This window comes from Cotesia glomerata, linkage group LG6, assembly GCF_020080835.1.
Source record: "Cotesia glomerata isolate CgM1 linkage group LG6, MPM_Cglom_v2.3, whole genome shotgun sequence".
Taxonomy (NCBI): domain Eukaryota; kingdom Metazoa; phylum Arthropoda; class Insecta; order Hymenoptera; family Braconidae; genus Cotesia; species Cotesia glomerata.
In genome coordinates, this window is record NC_058163.1 from 12,633,943 (window position 1) to 12,656,563 (window position 22,621).

Here is a 22,621-nt window from a genome sequence, read left to right on the forward strand (position 1 = left end):
GTTTATTAAAGATTATTATTTCTAATATGAAATTTTTACAGGAAGTAAACTTATAGTAGTGAAAAATAGTTATATCCATCGCTTCATTTAAATGGCTGTAGTCAGTCTATAATACACAGGGACAGTTCTCATTTAGCACAGGAATGATTACTGTGCTGCACGAGAATGAGAAACGTTTGTCAGGTGACTCGTTCGTACGTGTGACGTCTGCTAAAATCTAAAATTTTTTGTTTATTTTTAAATATATGTAACTTCTTATTTTTAGTATACAATTTGTCATACCCTTGAAGTCTGTAGAAGAGAAATCTGGCCTATCTTTCCCACGATTTGATGACGCTCACACGAGTTACCCGGATCTCTTTGTATCTATCAGAATTTAACGACTTTGTTTTTCTAACTTTCAAATTTGTAATATGGTGAAGTCACCATCACGTTTTCCGCTTAAAGTCGTAAAAGTAAGACCTATAAGGCAATAGTTCAAACTACGCATAGGTTTATCCGGGTTTCGAAAAATCTAGAAACGCGATGACGCTTGTTTTCGACAAAATACCCTTTAGATCCCTTTCATTTTTCTGATTTAATTTCCCGATGAGTCCCATACAATCACCGATGTTGCTAACCCTATATAAATCGCCCGAAAATCATTTTCAGGCAGTTCGATTTAGACCAGGATACCACTGGTTAGCTCCGCGTCAATCGGCTCCGGGCATCAAATTCTTCGGAAGCACAAAGTACTCCGTGATACACGAGACAGTGCCTTGCTCGTGGTTAGGCTGCACTTGGTAGCACTAACGTGGTAGATTCATCGGCTATTCGATATATGCCATAATTATATTCCGTTTGTCTTTATTTTTATTATTTTCCGCCGTTGAGCGTCGATTGTTGATTATTCCGCCGTTGAGCGTTGATTTTTCCGCGATAATTGCGAAGTATATTGTTTTCCACCGAAGAGCGTCGAGTAGTGTTAGGTTTTTGCGCTTAAAGTCGTAAAGGTTAATTCATTATTTGAAATTATTCAATTTCTCCGTGATACACGAGATCCGGTAATTCGGTAGCGAAAATACCTGAGCGTCGATTGAGTGCTAAGTTTTCCGCGTAAAGTCGCGAAGATTAAAATAATATCATTATTAGTAAATATTTAATTTCTCCGTGATACACGAGATACGGTATTTCGATAGTGAAACTACCCATTGAAGGTGAAAGGGCCCATTAAATTTGAGCCTCTCTACAGACTTCCAGGGTAAGCCCAAAACATTATCTACTTTTAAGACATTATTATTTTTCTAACATTTGTGTTCCTTTTTTTATCTCTATATTTATTAACCTTTTTATAAACCCAAATTTGTAACACGTTCACTTGTTTTTCTCAATAAATTCAAACAAATAAACAAGTTGATGCTTTCATTTTTACTTTTAAAATAAAATAAGATCTCCATTACAAAGTAAAGTTACAACTAAACAATAGAATAGGTTACTCGTGACCGAAGTCAGCAGGATCCATCATCCTTACTCTCTCTAAGTTAACACTTAGAGATAACGTTCGAGCTTGTGTACCGCTCCACACTCCAACGCAATTTTTAATTTAGCTCCCGAACGGACAAAGTGATAACGTTCGGATATTTGAGATTTCTATTTCATATTCCTTGCGCCCATCACTCACTCCGTTCATGACATACGCTTGCGCAGTACTCATACTTATTTTATATAGTAAGAGTTCTTCTGCTCACGGGAATCTCTATTGTCCTAAAAGCTAACAGCGACTGTGAACATGAGAATCACTCGTCTTTTCAGTGTAATGTACACCATAGGAATGGTTACTGTGTTGGAAGATACTCAGTTATATGTAAAGACGACTCATTCTTATTATCACATGATCAAGTAATGTGCTAAGAACTTTTTTTATATATTTTAGCTCATTCTTGTGTAGCACAGTAACCAGTCGTGTTTCATTTTTTCCGTGTAGTTTCAAGAGTTCAAGTTTTTAAGAAAAAAAGTTTCTTGAATCAAGATTGTTTTTCTATCAGTGTACGAAAAAGAAGTCGAGACATGCTGCGTATGAAATTTAAAGAATTAAATAAGAAACAACTTGAGCTCAACCCAATGTCTCTACGACCAATAGTTCACGATGTATTAATTTTTTAATGAAAAAAAAACGTGGTTCCGCTCGAGCGCATATAAACAAATAGCTATAACTTCACGAAAAATCATTCGATTTATTTATTTTTTTCGTAAATTATAGCTATTGGTGACTTCTATAAGCAAAAAAATCAGCTAAGCTCAAAAAATTTGTTTGAATTTATTTCAATACTTTTCAGTTTTTTGAATTTCTGCATTCAAAGTTAGTTAACATTAGAAAAGAAATTTTTAACTTCCCGCTAAGAAAATCGAAGATTTTCAAAAATCGGGAAGTTATTTTTTTCACCCCGTTTTGCAAAAATCGAGTTTTCATCAGATCTCGACGTTTGAAGGTCATAGGAAGCTTCCCTGACTATCCCCGCGAGGTTGTCACGGTGTCTGTATGTATGGGTGTGTGTGTGTGTGTGTGTGTGTATGTGTGTGTGTTTTTTTTTTCTCTTTAGGGGGGGGAATCCTTTTTACGGATTCCAGGCATAGCTGTTTGGCCTGGAAATGTGGCGACTCGACGCAGCGTCATACTAAAACTCGACACTGACGCCCCTACCCACTAAACCCTAAAACCCCTTTCTCTTCTATCCTCTGATCCCCCATGGTACCGCCGTAAGGCATTTCTTCGCGGAGGGAGGAATTAGCTGCCACTCTTCCTTCTGGTGGCTAAGATGTTATTTCTTCCTTCTAGATTCAGTCTTTCGCTCTTTTCCTCTCAATGGATCGCAACTCGGTAAGCACTTTTGTAGCAAAAGTGCTTGTGGCGTTCCAGGCAGCTTCTGATGACAGCATTGCTGCTACTATTGTCTCTGGTTGGATTTTCCTCTTCAGGATATTCTCCAGCTCATCTTGCTGTGGGTAAGAACGTGGGCACTCAAAAAAAACGTGCTCTGCATCTTCATTGATTTCTGAGCAGGACGGGCACTCCGGGGAATCATCATGCTTGAAGCGGTGGAGATACGCCCGGAAACAGCCGTGTCCTGATAACATCTGTGTAAGATAATAATTGACCTCACCGTGACTCCGGTTTAGCCAAACGTTGATCCTTGGTATGAGACGATGCGTCCACCTACCCTTCACTGTGGCATCCCACTGTAGTTGTCATCTACTTATGCTCCTCTGCCGCTCTTCTGTTCCAAGCTCCTCAGCGCTTAGTGTGGTCGACTTCTTTCGTTGGTAAAGGATCCGTCTTTCCTCAGCTAAGACTCGGAGAGGCAAAGTTCCGGAGATGACACACACTGCTTCCATAGATATTGTGCGGAAGGCACTTGCTACTCTTAAGGCACTCAGACGGTAGACTGGTCCAGCCTTTCTCCATGATTCTTGCTTTTCTAGTGCGTCCGCCCCGATAGATAAGTGAGCACTGATGTGACTACAGATGATAGTAGAAGTCTTCTGCTCTGCTTTGGGCCTCCGACGTTTGGCATCAGTCGTGCTAAGCTAGCTACCACTGCTGATGCTTTTGTACTCACGTGTTCGACTTGCTGCTTAAAGTTGAGTCGGGCATCAAGCATCACTCCCAGATATCGGATATATGGTTGTGATGTGATTCCTTGTTCTCCGACTTTCAGTTTTATGGTCTCTATCACTTTTTTGCTGGTAATAAGCACAGCCTCAGTCTTCTGTTTAGCCAGTTGTAGATTCATTGAATCCATCCACCGGTTAACTTTCTCAAAGGTGAAACCGAACATGTGGTTTATCTCATCTAGGTGTTTCGCAACGATTACGACAGCTACATCGTCTGCATATGCAACAAGCTTGACACTTCTTGGAAGAGTCAGTCTCAGCAGGCCATCATACATGACATTCCACAGAAGTGGACCCAGAACAGAACCCTGGGGTACACCTCCGGTAATACCGTACTCTTTTGGACCATTTTTCGTGTCGTATCTCAGGATTCTGTCCGTGAAGTAGCTAGCCACTATCCTACGTAGGTATCCTGGTACGTTTTTTTCTTCCAAGGCTTGCATAATGCAGTCCCAGTTGGCGGAGTTGAAGGCATTTTTGATGTCCAGAGTGGCCACCAGGCAGTACTTCTTCGCTCCACTCTTCCATCTGATCCTTTCGATTGCCTCCTTGGCCGTTGCAACAACCAAGTTGATTACGTCCAGGGTTGATCGTCCTTTCCGAAAACCATACTGGTTGTCTGCCAGGAGTGGATCGACAACTGCTTCTATTCTTTGGTGGATTATACGCTCAAGTATCTTACCTGCCGTGTCTAACATACAAAGTGGTCGATAAGATGACGGTTCTTCTGGTGGCTTTTTCCCTTTTGGAAGTAGTACTAGTCGTTGCTGCTTCCACTTCCGAGGGAAAATCCCTTCCTTGAGGCATGTGTCGTAGACGTCCAGGAACAATGATGGCACTGCTTTTATAGTTGTTTTTAAAGCGATATTGGGGACCCTGTCCAATCCCGGCGCTTTATTGTTCCCTACACGATTACAAGCCTCCATCAGTTCTCCCTCCGTGACAGATGGAATGTCATCCATTTCATTCTGCGCTAATAGGTAGTTAAACTTGCTTTGTTCAGGGATCGACGGGCTTTTTTGTACTCTGCGACCAGCTCCACAGAGTTAGATCGTCGGTAGCCACGCTGAGATATTCTTCTCTTCTGATGACACTCTTTACGAAGGGCGCTGATGTGGTCGTTCCACCAGTGAACGGAAGGTCTTGTGTTTATGCCACGTCTACGAGACATACTGGCGTCACACGCCTGGGTCACTCTTTTCATCAGGTCCTTGGTCTTCTCTTCTGCGCAGCCCGCGATAATCTGGTCACTATTGAGAGCTACTAACAATGCCCTTGGGTCAAGAGTTTTTACCTTCCAACCAATGGTGTTAAGTTGCTTTTTAGGTCTTCTCGGGCTCTGGGCGTTTAATATTTCCCAGAGAATCGCGTTGTGGTCGCTGGCTGTGTAGGTATCCATCACCTTCCAGTTGATATTACCTCTGGTGAGGCTGCCACTGACGAAAGTGAGATCTACAATAGAACTTGTGTCTCCTTTGGTGTAGGTTGGTGTGTCACCATTGTTGAGCAGTACTACATCTCATGTAGAAAAGGCTTCTAGTAATTCCTTTCCTCGCGCGTTTGTATTCTTGCTACCCCAGTCTACTGCCCAGGCGTTGAAGTCCCCAGCTATTGCCACTGGGTGGTAATGCTTCGCGTCCTCGGTAAGTCGATCCAGAAATGCGGTGAATTCGACAGTAGAGAGGCTAGGTGGTGCGTAACAGCTATAGAAGCGGATGCCCTCTACTGATACTGCTACAAAGCCGGCATTGCTGTTGTCGACTGCATTTTGGAAAGGGAGCTTGCCACATGACCAGATGACAGCTTTGGATGTGCTGTCAGATTCCCAGGGTTGGGTACTCAGGTGTTTATATGGCTCTGCTATCAGTACCAAGTCAAGCTCTAGTTCTCGCACGGATTGCATGAGCAGGTCATGCGCTGCCTCACAATAGTTGAGATTGAGCTGCAGTATCCTCATGCTTGTTTGTTCGTCAACTTCTGGAGTGCATCCTGAAATAACGGGCACTTATGGGTACCGGCATGGTGGGCAACATTCTCTGCACTTTCAATCTCAGCACATAATGCACATTTGGCGGGATTTTACAATCAGCAATCTTGTGCCCTTCTTGTCCGCACCTGATGCAAAGCTTCGACCGGTCCACCTTGCTTCTGCACTGGGATCCATGATGTCCGAAATGCCAGCATTTAAAGCATTGAATAGGTCTCTTCGTAGTCCTTATTCGGCAATTAACCCAACCAATCCGGATTTTGCTACTTCCATCCAGTAGTTTCTGTGCTGTTGCTGCTGGTAGAATTACTGTGGCAATTTGAGTACCTCTATAGGCCTTACGGATCTTGATTGCCTCTAGTGGTATCTCACAGCCATCTCCAGCTTCCTCCTGTAGGGCACCCTGGATGTGATCCTTAGTTGTGTCATCATCGACGTCTCGGATCTCAATTACCTCCTGTGGTCCTTTGCAGGTTACTTTTGCGTCTTCTTTCAGAATGTCTGCAATGGTCTTTCTCAATGTTTGGCCTTTGTCGGTGCTCTTCCTCGAAAGAGTTATCAGCATATCTCCAGCATTGGTCTTATTGATCTTCTCTACCGTACTGCGGACCTGGTCGTCAGGGACATCCTGTTTTATTCGACGCAGGATCTCGGCGTACTTTGCTTTCTCTGTCAGCCGAATGATGAGGGCATCCGGTCTGATCCATTTCCGCGGTTTCTTTCGCTTGGGTTCAGGTCGGGGCTCCTTTGACGTCTGTTTTGAGAGCATCTCTTTCTTCTGTCGCTTTAGCTCTTGCTTGGACTGAACTTTTAGCCAGACTGACGCTTTTTCCTGTTCGTCGCATCGCCCTGCCGCTCCTTGTGGAGGGCTTTTCTTCAAATCCTTTTTCTTCATGGCTTGGCTGATTGTTGGGTCAGGAGAAGGTCAATTTTTTCTCTTACCTGACTTGTTGTTGGCTTCACATTTGTCTTCCGCGACTGATTCACCGTCACCTTCAGCTCCGGTGTCCATTGCTTCGTCAGTCACGTCGATAGCCTGACAGTCTTTCTCCAGTGTAGCGTGGGATATGCGCTGCAATGATGAGCGCCACTCCTCGTCCAGCTTCTCAAACCTTTGAAGGGCGTTAGTTACACCAGTCATCTTGGATTTAATCTCTTTGTGAATGTTGTCCTTTGGTTGAACGAAATCATTCAACTCACTGATCAGCTTTTCAAGGCGTTTGAGCGCTTGCGAACGCTTCATTTCAGCGCTTGCGTCAATCGCTGCTTATTGGGCATGTAGCCCGTTTCCACTTTTGTTCGTTTCCTTTGAATTACTCATACTTTTTAATTTACCAGCGCATCGTACGGAGTGGAGCGGGTTGCCATAACTAGGAACGGGTGTACCCTCGGAGATAGTACTCCTACCCCAGTTCCCTGAGGCCTAGCCGACACTTAGCCAGTCCCGGAATACACGGACGGACTAGACTCGCTCGGAGCGGTGAAGATTCCGATCTCTAACACTCACTGCGTACTTCCTGATCAAGGCCCGAAGTGGCTGGCTCCTGATCCACTGCTGCAACTTACACCTCGGTAGAGCAAGCTCACATCAGCCATAGCCTGCATCGTCGGAAACTACGATACAGGTTCCGGTCACTCCCAGTGGGTCACAGCAGAGAACGATCGTCTTGTTAGGTCAGTTAGTGCGACCAACCCATTAAAGGGGAGTTTTGTCCACGGGAGCGTATTTTGTTTGGTTATTTTGCTTGGCTCCTACCCACTGTACCTCATCAACTAAGAGATTAAGTGTCATCCAAGGACAGCGAGCGTTCTCCCATCCGCTCGGGGAGACGCGCCCGGTAGCAGTATCTCTTCTGCCCCGAGTGTGTGTGTGTGTGTGTGTGTGTGTGTGTGTGTAAGTGTGTGTGTGTGTGTGTGTGTGTGTGTGTGTGTGTATGTATGTAAACCTCTCATAACTTTTGAACGGCTCGACTGATTTCATCGCGGTTGGTGCCATTCGAAGGGACTTGACCAAACTAAGATTGTGAATACTAATTGGACCGATTCGAACCGGTAGATTTAGAGAAATCTCAAAAAAAATATTTAAAAAAATTTTTTCAAATGTCCATTTTTTGGAATAACTTTTAAACGGCTTTATCGATTAATTAAGGGGAAAAAGGCGCGTCGTGAACTGAATAAAGCCATCAAAGAGAGCAAAAGAAGATGCTAGAAAGAGCTTATATACGAGGTGGATATAGACGTGTGGGGTAGGCCTTATAAGGTGGTTATGACCCACCTGAAAAAACAACAAATGCCATCACCTACGTGTCCTCAACTTCTTCAGAAAATCGTCACTGCACTGTTCCCACAGCAACGCAACTTCGATTACCAGTTGGCGCCAGGCGAACTGGACGACATTCCACCTGTCACTGAAGAAGAACTACTGGAGGCCTGTAACCGTGTAGGGAATAATAAAGCGCCGGGATTGGACGGAATCCCTAATATAGCCTTGAAAACCATCATAAAGGCAGCTCCAACATTATTCCTCGACGGTTATAATGCATGCCTCAAGGAGGGGACTTTTCCTCGTAAGTGGAAACAGCAACGATTGGTACTGTTACCTAAAGGGAAGAAACCACCAGAAGAACCGTCATCTTACCGACCACTTTGCATGTTAGATACGGCGGGTAAGATATTTGAGCGCATAATTCACCAGAGAATTGAAGCAGTAGTCGACCTACTCCTGGCAGACAATCAGTATGGATTCCGGAAAGGACGACTAACCCTGGACGCAATCAAACAGGTTGTTGATACGGCCAAGGAAGCAATCGCAGGAACCAGATGGAAAGGTGGAACGAAGAAGTATTGCCTGGTGGCGACACTAGACATCAGAAACGCCTTCAACTCCGCCAATTGGAAATGCATCATGCAGGCCCTCGAAGAGAAGAATGTACCAGAATACCTGCTTAAGATCGTAGCAAGCTACTTTGAAAACAGGGTCCTGAAGTATGACACGAAGAACGGTCCGAGGGAGTATGATATTACTGGAGGGGTACCACAAGGTTCAGTTCTAGGCCCGCTCCTGTGGAACATTATGTATGACGGTCTATTAAGACTAACTCTGCCAAGAAACGTCAAACTCGTAGCATAGGCAGATGACGTAGCCGTAGTGATCGTTGCCAAACACCTTGACGAGATAAATCATATGTTCGATCTCACTTTTGAGCACGTTAACCGGTGGATGGACGCAGTGAACCTGCAACTTGCACAACACAAGACTGAGGCAGTACTTACTACCAGCAGAAAAGTGGTAGAGACCATTAAGCTGAAAGTCGGCGAACAAGAAATCACATCACAACCTTATATCCGATATTTGGGAGTGATGCTTGATGCCCGACTCAACTTCAAGCAGCAAGTGGAACATGTCAGTGCCAAAGCGTCAGTAGTGAGGGCTAGTCTCGCACGACTGATGCCGAACGTCGGAGGCCCAAAACAGAGCAGGAGGCTATTATTGTCATCAGTAGTCATATCGGTGCTCACTTACGGAATATCCATTTGGGCCGACGCATTAAAGACACAAGAATCATGGAGAAAGGCTGGACCAGTATATCGACTGAGTGCCCTACGAGTAGCTAGTGCCTTCCGCACTATATCAGAAGAAGCAGTGTGCGTCATTGCTGGAACCCTACCTCTTAGAGTTCTAGCAGAGGAAAGACGGGCCCTTTACCAACGAAAAAGGTCAACTGCACTGATCACTGAAGAACTTAGAATTGAAGAACGGCAGAAGAGCATAGGCCGATGGCAACTACAATGGGATGCTGCAGAGAAGGGTAGGTGGACGCACCGTCTCATACCTCGGATCGACATTTGGCTTAACCGGAATCACGGTGAGGTCAATTACTATCTTACGCAGATGTTGTCGGGACATGGGTGTTTTCGAGAGTATCTACACCGCTTTAAGCACGATGACTCTTCGGAGTGCCCGTCCTGCCCAGGAGCTGCTGAAGACGCGGAGCACGTCTTCTTTGTATGTCCTCGTTTCGATCCACAGCGTGAAGAACTGGAGAGGATCCTGAACCAGAGAATGCAACCAGATTCACTAGTAGAAGCAATGTTGTCATCAGAAGCTGCCTGGAACGCTACCAACACGTTTGCAACAGAAGTCCTTAAAGACTTGCGTTCCACCGAAAGAAAAAGAGCAAATAGCAGAAGATAGAAGGAAGATAGTTAACACCTTAGCCACCAGAAGGAAGAGCAGTAGCTAGATCCTCCCTTCACGAAGTAATGCCTGACGGCGGTTTCCATGAGGGATTAGAGGAAAGAAGGAAAAGGGGTTTAGGGTTTAGTGGGTAGGGGCGTTAGTGTCGAGTTTCAGTATGACGCTGCGTCGAGTCGCCACATATCCAGGCCAAACAGCTATGCCTAGAATCCGTAAAAAGGATTCCCCCCCCTAAAAAAAAAAAAAAAAAAAAACACACACACACACACACACACACACACATACAGACACCGTGACAACCTCGCGGGGATGGTCAGTAAAGCTTCCTGTGACCGTCAAACGTCGAGATCTGATGAAAACTCGATTTTTGCAAAACGGGGTGAAATTAATTACTTCCCGATTTTTGAAAATATTCGATTTTCTTAGCGGGAAGTTAAAAATTTTTTTTTAGTGCAAAAATAGAGTTAACAAGTTTAAAAATATATGAGCTCTACAGGGATTCGATGTCCGGATCCAAGGAAGTGCGCGTGCGCCATTCCCCTCAAACCGTTGTCGGAGAATGGTGGAAGAAATAATAATAATCCGAACAAAAACAGTTTCACTGTAAAAAATCGCGCCAAGTCCACGTTCATAAGACTATTAAGAAAAAAAAATTTGTTTTTTTCTTTACAAAAATATATAAAATTAAAAAATCCAAGTAACCGATATGATTGTTTATGATTTTCGGAAATTAAAAAAAATTTTGTTACAAATTTAAAAATTAAAAAAAAAATTTGGAACATATTTAGTGTGCGCGGTTGCAAAATATTTTACTTTTAATGAAATTCGTAAAATCTATTTACTAGGACTTTAAAAAAATTTAAATACACAATGACGCACACCAAGTACGTTCCAAAATTTTTTTCTTAATTTTTAAATTTATAACACAATTTTTTTGAATTTCCGAAAATCATAAACAATCATATCGGTTACTTGGATTTTTAATTTTATATATTTTTGTAAAGAAAAAACAAATTTTTTTCTTAATAGTCTTATGAACGTGGACTTGGCGCGATTTTTACAGTGAAACTGTTTTTGTTCGGATTTTAGTATTTTTTGTAATTATAATAAAAATTTACAATTGGTACCAACTTAAATCTCGCGTTGGTTGCATTTTTTATAGCAAACTATCCCCTTGAAACTACAGTTTATATAAAAATAATTCCAGCGCACCCTGGCGGGTGTAGATGCAAGCTGTGAAATATCTTTTTTTAACTGTAGTTTCCCATCTAATGAAGGATTACTATGCATTCTCGAATTATTTAGTCTGTGGCAGATCACTTTGCCCATCGAAAAAAAGTCAGGATCGAAATTTTTGCGTTGCTATAGTTTGTGCTGATTAAATTTAATAATTTCAATTAGATTAATTGTTATAAGTGAATATAATTAATTAATAACAGTCAAATAAAGTATGAGTTACTGTTATAATATACAATTTAGGAAAAAAAGATACCGTAGAATTAAATAAAATTTTGCAACCTCAAAATACCGTTCTGCTTACAGTAAACATAGTCGGTAGTCTGGCGCTCCGTTTACAGCAGATTTGAACGGAACTTGGCGCCAGATTCTACCGAATCTGTGGATGTGAGGCAAATAATAACAATAGTAAGCGGCCGCTCAGATACTCGGAGTAACTTGTTTTTTTTTTATCTTTTTTGTAATTGTTTCCAAGTCTAAATTAACTTTAAAAAAATTTCAAACTTTAAAAAATCGACTCCACAATATAGGTATCAATCGATTCAGATTTCCATGAATCGTAAAGATATCTTATCGTTATGAGAAATTTTGAAAAATTTTATTTTGAAAAATTTTTTCTATTTGCTTAAACAAATAATTAGTTAACAAAAAAAATTTGATTCAACAATATTTGTATCAATCGATTACACATTTAAAGAATCGTCCAGAAAACCTATCGATAAATGATCGATTTTAAAAATGTTAACTAATTATTTGTTTAAACAAATAGAAATAAACGAATAGTCTCGACTACTTTTGTGTAGTTTCTGAGATAGTTTAATTTAAAGCTCAACGCTAAAACGCTATTTTTCAAAAACAAAATAAAAGCAACACTTTTCAAATGCACACAAATGTTTAGAATATTTTTCTGAGTATTTAAAAAAAAAAATCCATAATTGGACCGTCTAATCGAAAAGTGGCAAACAAACTACTTTCTCCAAGCCGACTAGACTAGTATATAATTTAAAGAATTATATAACGAACAAAATGAACCAAACCCGATATCTCAACAACCAATATTTAACGAGATATTAATTTTTTAATGACAAAAAACGCGGTTCCGCTCTAGCACTTATAAACAAATAGCTGTAACTCCGCAAAGAATTTTTCAGCTATTGTTTTCTTCTGTAAGCAACAAAATCAACTATGCACTAAAGAATTTTTTCGAATTTATTTAAATGATTTTCAGTTTTTCGAATTTCTGCACTAAATAGTAGTTAAAGTTAAAAAAATAATTATTTCGCTTGCATATAAAAAGTTCACTGGCAACAAAAAATCAATATAAATTTTTTTAGTGCAAAAATATAGTTAACAAGTTTAAAAAAATATGAGCTTTATGGAGACTTGAAGTCCGATTCGAGACAGTGCGCGCGCGCCATTTCCCTCAAACCGTTATCGAAGAAAAGTGGGGGAAGTAATAATAATGTGAGGCAAATAATAACAATAGTAAGCGCTCGGTTAGACACTGTTTTTTTTAGAATTTTTATGAAATTTTTAGTCTGACCAGTTTGCGCTTGAAGATTCTTTAAAGAACTCAGAAACTGTGTTGAATGCCGTGAACCGCGAGAAAATCGGTCAATTCATTCAAAAGTTATTGCGGTTTGAAAATTAAAAAAATAGTGTTCTATGAAACTTCCATCAACCTTTTGAGCTCGAAGAGCTCAAACGTACAGAACAGCTATTTATTTGAGCTCGGAGAGCTCAAAATAACACAAAAACTATATTTTTGAGCTCAAAGAGTATTTTTGAGCGCTTCGGTATAGAGGTAGCGGGAAGTTGCAGGGATGGCATCTAGGGTCAACCGTTTTCCTAATTTTTTTTATTATTTGAAAACAAATGACAACAATTTTTATTAAAATAAAAAATGACAAAAATAATTATATAAAATAAAATGACAAGTATTTTTATCCAAAAAGAAATTAACAAAATTTTAATTTTAAAAAATTATAAAAATTAAAAAAAAACAAAATAAAAAAAATTTTTGTTTGAAAAAAAAAAAAAAAAAAAACATTGCCGAGTTCTCGAACCCGGTACTTTAGGCACCCGAGCCAAAAAATTTGCCGCGCGCCTATCAAGGCATCTTACAGGGCCACAGTGGTAATTTATATTTAACTTGCATTTAGGAATTCCGAGTAAGTATTAACCGTAATAACAATTATTAATGATAAATAATAATAATAATTATTATTATTATTATAATTTATAATTTATAAAAGAAGAACCTGAAAACATAAAAAATTTGACGCATGACGTCACACGCGAGGATCCTCGCGCTGACTTCATTTTTTTCCAAGCCTTACTTTTGGCTTGCTGACTCACGAACGTGCTCAGCTTCCATGTATTGGAGTAAATGCTGGCGGTTTGGTGGTGGAACTTTGGCGCGCGAGGGGTAACGGACTTCGGTCGCTCTCGGCTCTTTCCGAGCAACATCGACGCTGCTCGCTCACGGATACAGTAGTGTATCATTGTGTGGCGTGTGGCTAGAGGTCTAGGGAAAGGGTAACTTCTACCCACGATCTGGCTGCACTGTTATACTAGGAAAAATCTTTTATTTTTTTTTTTAGTTTATTGATAATTACTTTTACAATTTTTGAAAGCGGAACTTCATTTTTTTAAAAAATCATTTAGATATTATTCCGAATCGATTGACACCCCAATCATAATTTTTTGAGACTGCTGAAAAAAGTTGACCAAAAAGGCACTTGTTGACTACATGGAAAAAAAAATCGCGTAAAAATTACAATAGTAACATCGTAATCCAGGAGTAGAATTTCAATATCTTGATTTTTATAATTTTATGAGTTAAAAATTACGATGTTACCATCTACAGAATACAATTTGAATTATTGAAAATTACGATGTTGCTTAGTAAATTTTTTTTCCGTAAGAGCAAGTGAATAAGGACGCATACTACATGTTTTAATGAAAGAGAGACCAGTAATTTGCGATGCCACCGCCGAAAGATGACCAACTACTGTATAGATGGTCTTAATATGTGACTAAACAGAAAGCTTAGATGTTCCCTCAGATAGCATAAGGAGATAAGCCTTGGGCTTGTGATGGAGAGGAAGCCGGATTCGATTCCTCGGTGAATCAGAATTATTTTTTCGGTGATCGAAACTTTTTAATTTGAGTGATAGAAAAATATTATTATAGTAACATCGTTATAGTAAAATTCTTTGAACAAAATTTACGATATTACATCGTATAAATTATGATGTTTAAATTCTGGTCCGGCTCTACAATGTCTTCTTATCCTAAAAATTACGATGTTTTCATTATAATTTTTCGTATAATTTTCTTTCCGTGTAGTCTATAGAAATTTCTGCATTGAAAGATTTATGCAACCATTAGTACTCAAATCTTGATCGTATATTGACTCTGTTATGCAACAGTGTGTTAAATACATAGGATTCCCATAGCAATTAACACATTAATGCATAACAGTGTCCATATATACTATATAATTTAATAATAAGGAACTAACGTGTATATATTATGTAAAAATTGTAGATATACCGTGTGTCCCTCCCTAAACAGTCATCCTGCAAACACCGTGTGTACACTATGAGTGCAACGTGAATACACTGTGTATTCACCGTGTACACATTGGGTACACACCATGGATGTACCGTGTGCACACTGTGGATACACCGTACATACACCGTACACACACCGTGGGTACACTAAGGGAACACCGAGAATACACCGTGTACAAATACCACGAATACACGGTGTGTACACCGTGCATCCACGGTACGTACACAGTGTATCCACGTACACCGTGTATACACCGTGGATACACGGTGGACTCAAGGTCGCACGTGTGTTAAAATTACACGTTACGTTTTTCAAGTGTGTTATTTTCATGCACCTAGCTTCATTTATATGTTTAGACGTTTTAAAGAACCGTGCTTACACATTTTCGTGTATTGAAAAAACACGCTTATTTACACACTTGGATTTTCAGTGTGATGATAATATATAACCTAGTGTAATTTTTTATAGGGTTTCCAATTCAAAAACTTCAAAGCCGCGTACTTCATCTCCATGTATTTGACTATGATCGCTTTTCAAGAGATGATTCCATTGGAGAAATGTTTCTACCACTCTGCCAGGTAAATAAATTTCTGAGTTCTATAATCAAGTCCCAGTTTTACTGTACATGTTTTTGGAGGTGATTTTCCGGTAGCAAGATTGAGGAACTCGTTCACTTAGGGAATATGTCATTGTCCCAGCTGAGCAATGTCCCAGTTGATCAATGTCCCATTTTTTATTGTCCCAGTCAGCGAAAATCAGACTAGCGGCCTCTGGTGATTAAAAAAATAACTATAAAAATTTAATCATCGCTACCGGAGAAATTTTTTTTACAGATGGCGCTGATTTGTGGGAAAATAAAAATAGAAATAAATATATCTAAGTGATTTTCTTCATAGCTTTTGACTTTTAATACTGGTGCTTGAAACTTTTAGAGGTATCCACAGTACACTGGTACTTTGACGAACTTCGAATGTTTATTCCAGGTCTTTCCCTCCATAGGTTTTTATTGTAATTACTACCAATGGATTTTTTAATCAACCCTAAATGCACCGACGACCTTTTCGAATTGATACCTCTACGCCAGGTCCTTGCCTCCATAGGTTTTTGTTTTAAATACTACCGGTGGATTTCTTAATCAACCCTAAATGTACCAACGACCTTACCTAATTGATACCTGCACTCTAGGTGCTTACCTCCATAGGTTTTTATTTTAAATACTACCGGTCGATTTCTTAATCAACCCTAAATGTACCAACGACCTTACCGACTTGATACCTCCATTCCAGGTCTTTGTCACCATAGGTTTTTATTTTAAATACTACTAGTGGCTTTCTTAATCAACCCCAAATGTACCAACGACTTTACCGAATTGATACCTCCATTCCAGGTCTTTGCCTTTATAGGATTTTATTTGAAATACTACCGGTGGATTTCTTAATCAATCCTTAATGCACCAACGACCTTACCAAGTTGATACCTTCACTCCAGGTCTTCGCCTCCATAGGTTTTTATTTTAAATACTACCGGTGGATTTCTTAATCAACCCTCAATGCACCAACGATCTTACCTAATTGATACCTTTACTCTAGGTCCTTGTCTCCATAGGTTTTTGTTTTAAATATTACAGGTGGATTTTTTAATCAACCCTCAATGCACCAACGACCTTACCGAATTGATACCTCCACTCCAGGTGTTTGCCTCCATAGGTTTTTATTTTAAATACTATCGGTGGCTTTCTTAATCAACCCCAAATGTACTAACGACCTTACTGAATTGATACCTGCACTCCAGGTCTTTGCCTCCATAGGTTTTTAATTTAAATGATAAAGATTAATTTCTTAATCAACCCTTAATGCACCAACGACCTTACCAAGTTGATACCTTCACTCCAGGTCTTCGCCTCCATAGGTTTTTATTTTAAATACTACCAGTAGATTTCTTAATCAAGCTTAAATCTACCAATGAACTTACCAAATTGATACCTTCATTCTAGGTCTTTGCCTCCATAGGTTTTTATTTTAAATACTACAGGTGGATTTTTTAATCAACCCTAAATGTACCAACGACCTTACTGAATTGATACCTCCACTCTAGATCTTTGTCTCCATAGGTTTTTATTTTAAATACTTACGGTGGAATTTTAAATCAACTCTAAATGCACCAATGACTTCACCGAATTTATAGCTCCACTCCTTGTCTTCGCCTCCATAGGTTTTTATTTTAAATATACCGGTGGATTCCTTAATCAACCCTAAATGTACTAACAATCTTTCCGAATTGATATCTCTACGCCAGGTCTTTGCCTCCATAGTTTTTTATTTTAAATACTACTGGTGAATTTCTTAATCAACCCTAAATGCACCAACGACTTTACCAAGTTGATACCTTAACTCCAAGTCTTTGTCTAGATAGGTTTTTATTTTAAGTTATAAAGATTAACTTTTTACTCAGCCGTAAATGCACTAACGATCGTACCAAGTTGATACCTTTACTCCAAGGTCTTTGTCTCCATAGGTTGTCATTTTAATTACTACCGATAAATATTTTGATGAACCTTAAATTCACTAACGACTTCATCGATTTGATACGTTTACTCCAGATGTTTATTTCTGTAATCTCCATAGGTTTTTATTTTAATTAATAAAGATTAATTATTTAATGAAGTGGTGTTAAAATACCGTTGTCAAATAGGTGTGAAAATCGGCCGAATGCCAGAATATTCAAGTTTGATTGATTTATAATATTCAATTTTTCCCCTCCGAACGTAAAGCGTCAACTTTAGCCCAGCTGCACTAAGCGAAGTTGCCGCTTTCTGCCTTCGTCGAGGAAAAAAGTAGTATATGCTCCTCGGGATGTAAATAATAAAACCTCAGATCACATGTTTGTTGAGTTCGGCTTCGCCTCGGCCAATAATTAAAGGTGATCTGAGACATTTCTCACTTTACTTCCCTAGGGGTGTAAGATACTATTTTTTATCGAGTTATTGTTATTATTTCTCAAAACTTATCACAATGTAAGACAGTCCAGAAGAAAATATAGTATGTTACACACCTAGGGCAGTAAAGTAAGAAATGTTTCAGATCACTGTTGGCTGAGGCGAAGCCGAGGTCATTAAACATGTGATCTGAGGCTTTTTTTATTTACTGCCTATGGTTTGTATACTTTTTTTTCCTCGATAAAGGCGTAATGCGGAAACTTCGTTTAGCGCAGCGGAGCTAAAGTTGACGCTTTACACCCGCAGGTAAAAAATTTTTAACATTTATTTCCTGACTTTGGTAGTTATTAAACAATTTGCTCCAAAAATATATACTCAGAACATATTATAATTCTCATATTATAATATTGAAAAATATTTCAACTCTGCTTTAACACTGAAAATAAATTGAAACACTGGTACCGGTATTAATTTAATATCGCTTTCAGTCTTTTTATTTAACAATGAAAATTCAAGCATCGTATTTAAAATGGTCATTTTAAGTTATGATCAACCAGAATAAAAAATAAACAACTTAAAAAATATTAACTTTTATTTAAACAAATTAAAATGAACTTTTTTTTAACTCGTACTATCAAAACTTATTTTCTGCTTATTTTTCAATTTTTGTTTATTTATTAATTTTACTTTTCTTCCTTTTAGCTACTTCAACTAATTTTGAATTTATTATTTTTTAACTTCCCGCTAAAAATCTCAGATTTTCAAAAATCGGGAAGTTATTGTTTTTACCCCGTTTGGCAAAAATCGAGTTTTCATCAGATCTCGACGTTTGAAGGTCACAGGAAGCTTCCCTGACTACCCCCGCGATGTTGTCACTATGTCTGTATGTATGTATGTATGTGTGTGTGTGTGTGTGTGTGTGTGTGTGTGTGTGTGACTATGTGACTCGCTTATAACTTTTGAACGGTTGAACCGATTTCATCGCGGTTGGTGCCATTCGAAAGGGCTACGCTGAACTTAGATTTCCTGAGAATTTGAACCGATTCGGACCGATAGATTTTAAGAAATCTTGAAAAATCTTAAAAAATAAGAAAAAATCATTTTTGAAAGTAGTTTTTGGAATATCTTTTAAACGGCTCTATCGATCAACTTCAAAAACTAATCCGCCCTTAAGCTTGAAACCCACGCCGATCGGCGTCAACCCGATCAAAATCGGTTGATTCGTTCGAGAGATAGCGTGAACGAAAGAAAACCGAAAAAAACCGAAAAAAGTGTTTTTTTCACATAACTTCGTCATTTCTTCTCGGATCACTTTTGATGACATAGCATAATTTATAGAGCTTAAAAAACCGCGTCGATTGCCGCCAAAAACGTAGAAATCGGTTAATTAGTTCAAAAGATATCGTCAATAAAAGATTTGAAAACAAGTGTTTTTTTAAAATCACTGCGACATTTTTAACTTCCCACTAACAAAATCGAAGATTTTCAAAAATTAGGAAGTTATTGTTTTCACCCTGTTTTGAAAAAATCGAGTTTTCATCAGATCTCGACGTTTTAAGGTCATAGGAAGCTTCCCTGACTACCCTCGCGATGTTGTCACTGTGTCTATATGTATATATATATATATATATATATATATATATATATATATATATATGTATATATATATATATATATATATATGTGTAACGTATAGTTTGAGACACCCTATTTTTTTTCTTTAATTACGTTAAAAATACAATTGGCAATCGGGGATGAGAGTTTTTTTATATATAAATTTCAAAGTTAAAATTTCGAAGACTGTCTCCAATGTTTAAAGCATTCCTTATAATTCAAGGACATGAGTTCAAAATTTTGATACAATTTCGAGCGAATGTATTGTTTGAGGACTTATGTGCACTTTGAGACCATATATATATTTTCAGGTCTGTGCTGAAAATTTCCACTTATTTTCAAGACATTCTTCGAAATTTATACATATTACTATAGCATAGATTGCTAAAACTTCTGAGGACAGGCCTCAAAATTTTGTTATCATTTTTAATAATGTCTTGAACTTTACACACTTCTTTTAACTTCCTGCTAGAAAAATTGAAAATTTCCAAAAATCGGGATGTTATTGTTTTTACCCCGTTTTTCAAAAATCGAGTTTTCGTCAAATCTCGACGTTTTGAGGTCTTAGGAAGCTTCCCTGACGATTCCCGCGAAAGTGTCTGTATGTATGTACGGATGTGTGTGTGTGTGTGTGTGTGTGTGTGTGTGTGTGTGTGTGTGTGTGTGTGTGTGTGTGTGTAAACCTCTCATAACTTTTGAACGGCTTGACCGGTTTGATCGCGGTTGGTGCCATTCGAAAGGCTTCGACTAAACTTAGATTTTAAATACAAGTTGGACTGATTTGGGCCGATAGATTTTGAGAAATCTTAGAAAAACTGCGAAAAAATTTTTTTCCAAATGTGGTTTTTTCCGAATAACTTTTAAACGGCTCGACCGATCAATTCCAAAAACTAATCAGCTCTTAATCAATTTGTGTTTAAAAATGTATCATAGAATTTGAAAAACTGCGTCGAATGTTGCCAACCGCCTGAAAATCGGTTCATTCATTCAAAAGTTATTGCGGTTTGAAAATTCAAAAAATAGTGTTTTATTAAACTTCTATCAGACTTTTGAGCTCGGAAAGCTCAAAATTACACAAAAATTATGTTTTTCGAGCTCTTTGAGTTTAAAAACGTAATGTGCGATGTTGAGCGCTTAATTACGAAAGTAGCGGGAAGTTGCAGGGATGGCCTTCAGGGTCAACCGTTTTCCTAATTTTTTTACTTGTGCAACTCTTTTTTTTTGTTTGGTTTCCTCTGTTTCTTCACCATATAATTTCCTTTTTTAGTCAGTTGCAAGTAGTGTGTCAAGGGGGATGCAAGCCCAGTCGGTAAAACAGATTTGTGGGTTCGTGTCCATGCTAAGTTACCATTCGTAGATATGTGAGCCCTGTTTTACCGATCTGTTTTACCGACGTGGATATGGTGGAGGTTGTAGGTGGCGCTGGTGGCGAGTTCTGCCACCATTTTTTAAATCTATCCGCCATTTTCTCGCCATTTTTTAATCTTACTATCCGCTATTTTGAATCTGCCATCTGGTGGCTGCTATCCGCCATTTTAAATCCGTCATCTGGTGGCTGCTATCCGCCATTTTGAATTATGAATTTGCTATCTGAAATCCGCCATCTGGTGGCTGCTATCCACCATTTTGAATTCGCTATCTGGTGGCTGCTATCCGCCATTTTGAATTGTGAATTTGCTATCTGAAATTGGCCATCTGGTGGCTGCTATCCGCCATCTGGTGGCTGCTATTCGCCATCTGGTGGCCGATATTTTGAATTTGAATCCGCCATTTTGAATCTTACTATCCGCCATTTTCCTGCCATTTTTTAAATCTTACTATCCACCATTTTCCCGCCATTTTGAATTTGAATCTGCCATTTTGAGGTTAGAAAAAAGCATCCTCAACTATTAACCCGCCTTCGGCTCGGCCATTACAGATCAATAGTTCAGGATTACGTATTTGTAGTATGATATATCCATGTTTTATATATTCAAAATGAAGTTATGACAGCTACCTGTGAGAAGGATTTTACGCAGCACCATCTGGTGGTAGTTTGTATTACTTCTAGCTGCGTAGTAGATGACATCATCAGACAGGTCTGAACCTGTTCAAGGTCACGGTAACTGTGTAGTTCTCTTTGTTCTATTCCTAACTGTGTAGTAGATGACTTCATCAGACAGGTTTGAACCTGTTCAAGGTTGTGTAACTGCGCAGTTTTCTTCGTTCTATTTCTAACTGCGTAGTAGATGACGTCATCAATCCGGTTTTGAGGTAGAGGAGTGGGGTTAACTGCGCATTATTTTCTGACTATATAAGCAGCTCGCCGAGAACGTACTTCACACAAACGAAGTACACCTCTCCAGTGAAGTACCAGTTTGTCGGTAGGCAGTAGTGAAGTACGAGTTCTTGGTGATATACATCTTCTACCTATCAGTATTACTAATTGTAAGTATTTATTTACTGTCTAATTAAAATATAAATTGAAGAAGTATTAATTGATCAATCATTTTAATTAATTAAAAAATTTTTACAGCTATCAATCATGGATCTTACCAAGATAAATGAGGTTAATTGTCTTACTGGAGTTCTTCCTGTTAAAAAAATGATCGAGTTGGAGTTTAATCGAGAATGAAAGATTAACGGTATCAAAGCTATTACAACTCAGTATGGGACTAGGATTGTTGTTAATATAAACGATGAATTTAACATTTATCTACCATCTAGAACTATTCAACATCTAAAAGATGATAACTTCATGAAGAGTTTGAATGAATTAATAGATTTAAACAATCTCTTTCTGCGTTTCCATGGTGGAAAATATAATAAATTTGAATTTATTAATTCTAGTCTTGATGTAAAAATGACTAGTGGAATTATTTAATCAATAAAATATTGTATTTCAATATAAATAATTATTGTTTTTATTTATAATTCCTCACATTTTTAATTTAAGATTAATATTTATAATTCAAATTTCATAAGTTCTACTAAAACTTAATTTTTTAAGTTACTCATCTTTATGATAGTTTGAATTTCGCGCGTCTTGTACCAGAGCCATCCGATATTAGTATATTCTTAGTGCGGGAATGTGAGTGGTTCAAACAACCTTCTCCACCGCGATCTTTTACCGCGCCACCTTTAGGAGAGTAGTGAAAGGTGTTTTCCAATAGTAACAGTATGCTATTGCTGTTGGACTATACCCCCCCACTCCTGAACCATATACCTATGCCTGGCGCGTCTCAAACTTTATATTATTAGACTGAATCTTTACAGATGTTAATTTAAAATATGTTTATTTGAAAAAACCTAAATTTCTAATAATAATAATAATAACTGATTATGTATACTTTATAACTTTTATTGTTTACTTTAATTGTAATTCTAATTTAATATTTATCTAAAATTATTATTTTGTATTTATACTCAGTAAACATAATAA

General features: G+C 38.5%; 1 protein-coding gene and 2 long non-coding RNA genes across 5 annotated transcripts in view; all 3 read left to right on the forward strand.

Annotated features, from left to right (window-relative positions):
• Window positions 1-15,331, forward strand: part of LOC123266848 (synaptotagmin-7-like) — a 286,342-nt gene extending 271,011 nt beyond the window's left edge. For all 3 annotated transcript variants that reach the window (XM_044731296.1, XM_044731298.1, XM_044731297.1), the window contains one exon: window positions 15,120-15,331. In XM_044731296.1, coding sequence (XP_044587231.1) covers window positions 15,120-15,292 — 173 coding nt within the window. In that variant the 3' untranslated portion in view covers window positions 15,293-15,331. The remainder of the gene's footprint in view (window positions 1-15,119) is intronic.
• Window positions 15,332-15,846: 515 nt separating this feature from the next.
• On the forward strand, window positions 15,847-16,397 carry LOC123266851. The gene is made up of 3 exons (XR_006509874.1): window positions 15,847-15,937; window positions 16,140-16,177; window positions 16,279-16,397. It is a non-coding gene; the product is annotated as an uncharacterized LOC123266851 (long non-coding RNA).
• Window positions 16,398-21,534: 5,137 nt separating this feature from the next.
• On the forward strand, window positions 21,535-22,091 carry LOC123266855. The gene is made up of 2 exons (XR_006509879.1): window positions 21,535-21,627; window positions 21,716-22,091. It is a non-coding gene; the product is annotated as an uncharacterized LOC123266855 (long non-coding RNA).
• Window positions 22,092-22,621: the final 530 nt, after the last annotated feature.